Here is an 8,268-nt window from a genome sequence, read left to right as displayed (position 1 = left end):
ACTTTGAAGGAGCTTGAAGAGAAGACTTATCCATTCCCCGACTCTGACGTGGTTGCCATGTTGAAAGACTTGCTTGACAAAAAGGTGATCGACCTACCTGAGTGCAAACGGCCAAAAGATATGAACCGTACTGACAGTCCAAGGTACTGTAAATTCCACCGCTTCATTAGTCATCCGACGGAAAAGTGCTTTGTGCTAAAAGATCTCATCATGAAGTTGGCTCAGAAAGGGATCATCGAGCTAGATCTTAATGATGTGTCGAAGTCAAACTATACCACCGTCACTTCTGGCTCTTTGAACTCAAAATCTTCACCTCAACCGTTGGGGGCATGCTCCAAAACCATGTCAGTCAAGTCAAGTGAAGTTAAAGGATGGACTTATGTCACTCCAAAGAAAATGCACAAGAAACATAGGTCTCCTCCACAAGTTCACCAATCGGAAAGGGGGCAAAGCAGCCAACGTCAACCTTCAAAGCTACATGAAAGTGTTGAGGATGATGAAGTTATGACACAAAGATCGTCCGTTGCCATCACGATGCGCGATTTCTTCCCCAAAGACTTCTTCAATCACTCAGTCAAGACTCCTTGCTATAAAGATTGCAAGGAATGCTTCTCTAAGATCGTTTGACAAATTCAAAGAGCTCTTTGTTCACACGAGCCTAAAAGGTGACAACAAACGCTCCTTGCTTGCACGAGCTAAAACTGCAAACGGCACCAAACGCTCCTTGCCTGCACGAGCTGAAACTGCAAACGGCACCAAACGCTCCTGGCCCGCAAGAGCATAAACTGTGTACGGCAAAATCATCATCAAAACCATCACTCATTTGAACTACGTTATGACTTGATCTCTTCTTTGGAAGAGTACGTAGGCAACTTGAAACTTCAAAACTTCAAGTACAGTCACATCAAAATAAATAAATAAATGTTTCATTAAAGAAAGTCAATTTTATTACAAAAAAAAAAAAAATACATATGTTACTATGTATTAGAAAAAAAATATATATATATTCTCTACTTCAAAAAAAAAAAAAAAAAAAACAGAAGGAAATATATACAATATATATACAAATCCAGGCCCTCATCAAAGTCCAAAGGCAGCTTCTCTTCCGTAAACCCTAAATCCCCAATCTGAGCAGCTGAATCAAAATTTCGGAGATGGCGACGGTTCCAGGGCAACTGATATGGGAGATAGTGAAGAAGAACAACTCTTTTCTAGTGAAGGAGTTCAGGAGGGGTCACGCCGGCGTGCGGTTTACCAAGGAGCCCAACACTCCTCAATCTCCACTCTTACAAGCACTCTTGGTTGGCAAACAAGAAAACCGTGACCATTCAGGGCGTGGGCAAAGATCAATCTGTGCTGCTGGCGACAAGTAAGACCAAGAAGCAGAACAAGCCCGCTGCTCTGTTGCATAAGTCTGTGATGAAGCAGGAGTTTCGCAGGATGGCCAAGGCGGTTGCGAATCAGGTGGCGGATAACCATTACAGGCCGGATCTGAAAAAAAGTAGCCCTTGCAAGGTTGAGTGCTGTTCACAAGAGCCTCAAGATTGCCAAGTCTAATTACAAAAGAAGGAAGACGAAGTAGCACTACTCCCCTCAAACCCTCAATCCTCAAGGCTCAAGGCAAACCAGAAGCAGCAGAGGAGAAAGAACGAGAAAAAATAAAAAAAAATAATCCCACAAAAACGCCCAAACCCACACAGACAGAAGAAATGAAGAAAGAAGATGGTTCCAAAAGTGGGTCTTGAGCCCCGAGGCCTGTTTGCTTCAAATGCAAAAGCTTTTTCTGCAACAACAAAAGCCATTAAGCTAGCAGAACAGCGGAAGCCGCATCAGCAGCAGCTAAAAGTGCTTTTGGGTGCTGAGAGATTTCGTTTCAACAACTGAGCATGTACTTGGGTAGTCTCTGTTTGACCCAGAATCTGGACTAAAAAAAAAACCAAAAAAAAAAAAAAAATGAGTTTTTGTTTTTGGGGTTTTTAGCATTGAGCTCTCTGGGGTTGTAAATTTGAGTTCAACCTATTTGTAATTTGTGCTTCTGGGGTTGTGGGTTTTGTTGTTTTTGAAGAAAAACTGGAGATTTTTGTGTTTTTTTTGGTTTGAGGAGATTTGTAGGAGTGTTGATTTTGTTAGATGAAGACCATGCCCCTACCCTTTGAGGAGTTTCAAGGGAAGGGGGTGCTAGATTTCACTTCTGTTTCTTCTTCTTCTGCTGCTGCTGCTGCTTCAGATTCATTTCTTTCATCGCCGCCGCAAAAGTGGATTCACCGCCACCACAACAGCAAAGAGAATTGCTATGTGGGCAGCACTGAGCCCACCTCTGTTCTCGACACCAGAAGAAGCCCAAGCCCGCCCACATCCTCCTCAACACTGTCTTCCTCCCACGGCAGCGGAGCTAGTGGTGGCTCGACAGACACAACCACTGCGGCGGGGGTCGAAAACCCATCTCAAACACCCTTAGAGGAACAAAAATGCGGCCCGTCGCTCGGCATGGAGGACTGGGAGAGCGTTCTGTCTGAGTCCCCGGGTCAAGAGCAGTCCATCCTGAGGTTGATTATGAGTGACATCGAAGACCCCTCTCTCGGATTAAACACGCTGCTGCAGAGTTCAAGCGGCTCTGATCATCACCACCAAAATTTGGAATTCGGCTGCGGAGGGTTTCAGGATGTGGTGGATCAAGGCGGAGGATACGGCGGCGGCTTCGAACCCGATGATCATTCTGGGGGTTTGGTTAGCCCCTCTCTGCACGCAAGTTCTGGTCCTGATTTTAATTTCAGTAATAATGCCTCAAATGTTGAGACTCAGAGCAGCAATGTGAGACCAAACCCTACAATGTTCTCTGCTTCAATGAGTAATCCTTTTCCGGTTTCGCTGTCTTCCGGCATGTTTCAGCGGCAACAGAACATGGGTCTGGAAGAGAAGCCTCAGATTTTCAATCCCCAGATGGTAATTAACCAAAACCAAGCTCAGTCTACACAGAACCCAGCTATGTTTATGCCTTTAACATATGCCCAATCGCAAGAGCACCACCTTCTCTCACCACCTCCGGGATCCTCCGTTCCAGAAACTGAATGCAAAGAGCTCAACTTTGAGAGCTTAAACAACACAAGTGGAGTACTAGAAGCCGTTTCACTGTTCCCAGATTTCAAAGATGGCTCTTCGGACAGTGACTCAAGCGCGATCTTGAACGAAGATAACAGTCCAAACTTGACTGTGTCTTCATCTGGGATTCTTCAAAACCACCAGCTCATCAAGTCTCCGGCTTCCACTTCACTCAAATTCAACTGTTGTTCGTCGTCCTTCAGCCGTCATGGTTTGCTTGGAAATGTGGTCGTTTGAAATGATTGTTCTTCTATCCGGTCTTCTTCCAAACCCGGAGTTGGAAACCTCAGTGCTTTTTATCAGTTTGAATACAGCGGCAATGGTTTGGATGATCCCTTTCGGACTCAGTTCTGCTGTGAGCACTCGTGTCTCCAATGAATTAGGAGCAGGGCGTCCAGAAACAGCGCGCTTAGCAGTGTGCGTTGTGTTAGTCATGGCCATTACCGAGGGTATATTGGTGGGATCGGTCCTGATACTGATACGCAACTTCTGGGGCTACGCTTATAGCAACGAAAGAGAAGTTATCGATTACCTTGCAACCATAATGCCTATACTTGCAACATCCAACTTTCTAGACAGCCTCCAGTGTGTTCTTTCGGGCACTGCTAGAGGATGTGGGTGGCAGAAGATTGGAGCATATGTGAATCTCGGGGCGTACTACTTGGTTGGAATTCCGTTGGCTATTTTGATGGCTTTCGTCCTTCATGTTGGTGGAAAGGGGCGATAGCTGGGAACTCACTGCTATGACTGTGCTCGTCGCTGTGCTCAATGGCTGTGCTCATCGGTACTAGTAGTGGAGCTTCGGATTCTGGAGGTTCATCTTCCATGGCAAAACAGGAGGAAAGGCTTCTTCCTCTGTCTCCCCGCTACTACCAACAAACCTCAAGCTCGTCACCCTGGTCACCATGATCAAAATCAACGAAGAGCTTCATTAACCGCTGTCAAACGACTAGCCGGTCTTCAAACTCGACGCCTTACACTCTGCCTCAAGATCTGGCTGCTTCTACACCTCCGCCATGGCTGCTGCCTTTGAATGTGATCAACAAAACCAAAGTTTGTCAACTCACACCCAAAGATCTCTGTCCGTCTTCGTCCTCCTCTGCGAGCCATCTCCTTCTACCGATCAGCTTCAGCAGCACGTACACCCCTTCTTCCTCCGTCTTCTCTCGGACTCGGCCTGGGTTTTCACCCACAAACTCAGCCTTCCAGATCACCATATAAAAGAAAAAAAAATGATGGAATCTTGGTGGACAGCACCATGCAAAAAACAAAAAAAAAAAAAAAATGATGGTGGACGGCACCATGTAAAAAAAAAATAATAAAAAAAATTATCAAGTCTTTCATGGTGGAAGACATAAAAAAAAATTATAAAGAAAGATAATGGTGGAATCCATCAGCCCATTTTGAAAAGAAGAGTAAAAAATTAAAAAGAAAAAAAAATATAATAAAAACAATGATGGTGCTTCTGGAACCATGTGCAAAAAGAAAAAAATATATATAATAAAAAAAAGAAAAAAACAATGGTGGTGCTTCTGGCACCATCTGAAATATATATATATAAATGAATGGTGGATCAGCGCCACCGAAAGCAAAGAAAAGACTAAAAAAATAATAATAAAATAAAATAAAATAAAAATGAATGATGATGGACGGTGATGTATATGTTTTATCTGTATTTAGCACAATACACTGAATAAAATAAAGCATGTCCATTAATCTCCAAGAAATTACAAGTGCGTACAAAAAAAAAAAAAAAAAAAAAAAAAAAAAAAAAAGTTGGAGCTTTCCCAAAGGTTGTTCACGTGAAGCCCCACTACTTGGCCAAACTCCAGGAGCGGGAGGCACCGATGATAGATCATTCGAGGCCCCAATACTTGGTGGAACGCTAGATGACGCAGGAAAAAGGTGCCTCTAAAAGAAAGACGCAAGCCTTTGACGGTCACTTTGAATTCGACCTTGAGATTCTTGCATCTCATCAAGCTTCCTCTTCATGCCTGTCGAATAATTATTTGCAAGCACGTGCAAACTTCTATTCTCGTGCTTAAGCTGTTTGATCTCTTGCTTGAGATTTTCCACCTCTGCCATCAATGATTCAACCTGACGGGAGCGAGCAAGTAGGCGTTGGCCCATGTTGGACACAGAGCCCGCGCACTGAACACTGAGAGCCAGGGACTCTTGAACGGCCAACTCATCGGACCGTCCTGAAAGTAGCTGACTATCTTTGGGAGTGAGGAGGTTCCGAGCTACTATCGTAGCTGTTGTTGCATCCGTCATCACAGAGTCTTCACCTGTAAGAGGGCCATGAGAAGATAAGAAAGACGGGCACCATACCTTACCCTGACGAGGCGCAACCGGATCACTGCTGAGACTCAAATCTCAGCAAAGGTTAGATGGGTTAGAAGAGTTAGCCATTTTTCAAGAAGTTAAAAGAGAAGGGTTGGATGGAGTAAAATTTCAACGGGCCGGAGACGATGTTCACGAATGGGCAATCTTCAAAGTGTGCATGTTAGAGGTGATCGATCACCTCTATAAAAGGAGAGGCGACACAACCACCGATTCAGAATTGAAGAGACACCACTCTTCAAAGCCGGATTTTCCTGCGTAAAGGTCGCCAACTCTTCAGACACAATCTCGGCTTTTCAGATAAAGCGTTCAACTTTGTCAAAAGATCTCTGACAAAGTTGAAGACGCGTGGAGGTCTCTCGGCTTTTCAGATAAAGCGTTCAACTTTGTCAAAAGATCTCTGACAAAGTTGAAGACGCGTGGAGGTTGCCGACAAGCGTGGGTGATAAAGCCGCAATCTCGGCTTTTCAGATAACGCGTGCAACTTTGTCAAAAGATCTCTGACAAAGTTGAAGACTCGCGGAGGTCATTGCCACATCCGCACTACTACTTGCCATTACAATTCCTATATACATCCACATTCATGGCAAGGCATACACCCAAAAACGCATGACTTTTCTTCTCGACCGAGAATGTAGCTGCAACCAAACCTCTCAAGCATGCTCAGTTTTCTTCTTCCCTTGAGAACACATATTCAACCATTGATGTATTCCCCAAAGAAGATACCAGATGCCTGGAGTACAGATGAGGCAGGAGGAAACGGTAGATCGAAGCATGTGGAGACAAGCACAACAAATATATGTGCTGATTCATTTGCTGCTTCTTCAAAAGCAAAAGTATCTCATATCATCAAGGGCGAAAGCAAAGGTATCTCATATCATGCTTTTTCCCTGTCTTTTCCTTTGCCCTTGTTCTCACCTGCCAAGACAAGGACAGAGAAAGCAATATGTCGGAACCTCCACTCAAACTTGCGCTGCCACCAAGAAGTGATGGTCCATTCAAATGCAAGGTTTGCATTCCACTCCTGTATCAGAGGACAAATACTACAAGAGAAGATGCTAAACCTACATAAGGAAATATCACTTCTGCAAAGGGAGCAAGTAAGGCAAGTGAAAATGATACATCGAAGCATGTGGAGACAAGCATAACAAATATATATGCTGATTCATTCGCTGCTTCTTCAAAAGAAAAGGTATCTCATATCATGCTTCCTCCATATCCTTTCCTTTGTCCTTGTTCTTACTCGCATGACAAAGTGAAAAGAGCAATCAGCCGGCACTTGGAGTCAGTCTGCCGATCTGGAACCGACTACCTGGAACCTATTCCCTGGTTGCTTACCTAGCATTGCTCTCGAGTAGTCATCTTCAACGGTTGATACACTTCCAGAGAAGGGACCACATCTGCTTGGAGAACAGCTAAGACGAGTGACAATAAAAAATCAATCTTTCTAATTTGTACTCTTCAATACGAATTGGAAAGATTGAACAAAGAAACAGGTCATCACCTCCACCTCGTGCTTGCCTGCCATGTGTCTGAATCCTGAAACCAGTCATGGTCTTATTTCCAATTCAAGATCAAGCCTCAACGGCCCTTGAAGAAATCACAAGTCCGATTCAAAATCAAGTGTTCACCACCCTTGAATCAAATTCAACTCCAGATAAAAGGAGTAAGTTCAGACCTTCGGAGGAGACCAAAAGAATCCTCCAGCCCAGCTCAAGATCAAGCCTCGATGGCCCTTGAAGAAATTTCCAGCCCAATTCAAGATCAAGCCTCGACGGCCCTTGGGTTGACATCTACATTAAGGGACTTCAAAACGCATCTTCTACACGTGACAAGCACATGTCTACGACGCGCCTTGAAGTGGGGGCATTTGTAGACATCAAAATTTCGGTGAAATGAATGTTGACCAATAATTAAAATTTCAACGCTCACGTGTCACATAAATTTTACATGTAGCGTGTGACTCAACGAAAAATCGAAATAAATTGGAAAAGTCATCAAATAGGACACGTGTCAATACCTGGCAGAAATGATTTATTTCATCTGATTATTTAAATCCAAAAATCAAGTTTTGGAATTCTATAAATAGGAAGCCAAGGCATTCATTTTGGGAGAAGGAAAGGAAGAGAAATTTACATTACACCAAAACCTTGAAGCCTTGAAACTCTAAAGCTCTCAAGCAAATCCCAGAGGATCAAGAAAGCATTCTTCGTTCTTCGTCAAATCCTCATTCAAGATCAAGCCCCAACGGCCCTTGAAGAACTTCCACCAACTCAAGATCAAGCCCCGACGGCCCCCTTGAAGAAAGTGTTCATCATTCATCATCCGTTCATCCTAAGATCAAGCCCCAATGGCCCTCTGGATCAACAACCTCAACAAACTCATACACCTGTTCTTCAAGATCAAGCCCAACGCCCCTTGAAGATCCATTCATCAACTGTTCATCCTTAGATCAAGCCCCGACGGCCCTTTGGATCAACAACTCATCCACAAACCTACACCCTACGAAGATAGAATCAGAGGACCAAATTACAAAGAGATTGTAACCCTAAAAAATCATTAATACAAAAATATATTTTGTACACGTGTTCTTGTCTCTTGTTTCAGGAATTTTTCGTGTTTACAACTGCATATGGATATGAGTCAAATTTGTAGCTTCTAAAGGCCTTAGAGCAGCACACATAGGAGTAATAGGATTGAAAAATGAACTAGTCATCAATGTAGGATCAATGGCCTTAATTAATGCAAAAGGAAACACTCCTTCATCAAAAATAACATGCCTTGATACATAAACCCTTGCAGATGCAATATGATAGGACATGTAGA

The 8,268-nt window shown here is 43.6% G+C and overlaps 2 protein-coding genes and 1 pseudogene across 2 annotated transcripts; all 3 read left to right on the top strand.

Moving 5' to 3' along the window:
• The first annotated feature begins 1,089 nt into the window (after positions 1-1,089).
• On the top strand, positions 1,090-1,887 carry LOC125478163 (annotated as a pseudogene).
• A 252-nt stretch (positions 1,888-2,139) lies between these two features.
• On the top strand, positions 2,140-3,336 carry LOC103961160 (scarecrow-like protein 22). Its single transcript, XM_048585941.1, has one exon. The coding sequence runs from the start codon at positions 2,140-2,142 to the stop codon at positions 3,334-3,336; it is 1,197 nt and encodes a 398-aa protein (XP_048441898.1).
• A 1-nt stretch (position 3,337) lies between these two features.
• Positions 3,338-3,826, top strand: LOC125478164 (protein DETOXIFICATION 16-like). The gene has a single exon (XM_048585942.1). The coding sequence runs from the start codon at positions 3,338-3,340 to the stop codon at positions 3,824-3,826; it is 489 nt and encodes a 162-aa protein (XP_048441899.1).
• Positions 3,827-8,268: the final 4,442 nt, after the last annotated feature.

The sequence above is a fragment of a genome, unplaced genomic scaffold (assembly GCF_019419815.1).
Source record: "Pyrus x bretschneideri cultivar Hongxiangsu unplaced genomic scaffold, Pyrus_bretschneideri_v1 Contig232, whole genome shotgun sequence".
Taxonomy (NCBI): domain Eukaryota; kingdom Viridiplantae; phylum Streptophyta; class Magnoliopsida; order Rosales; family Rosaceae; genus Pyrus; species Pyrus x bretschneideri.
This window is presented reverse-complemented; position numbering and strand designations above follow the sequence as displayed.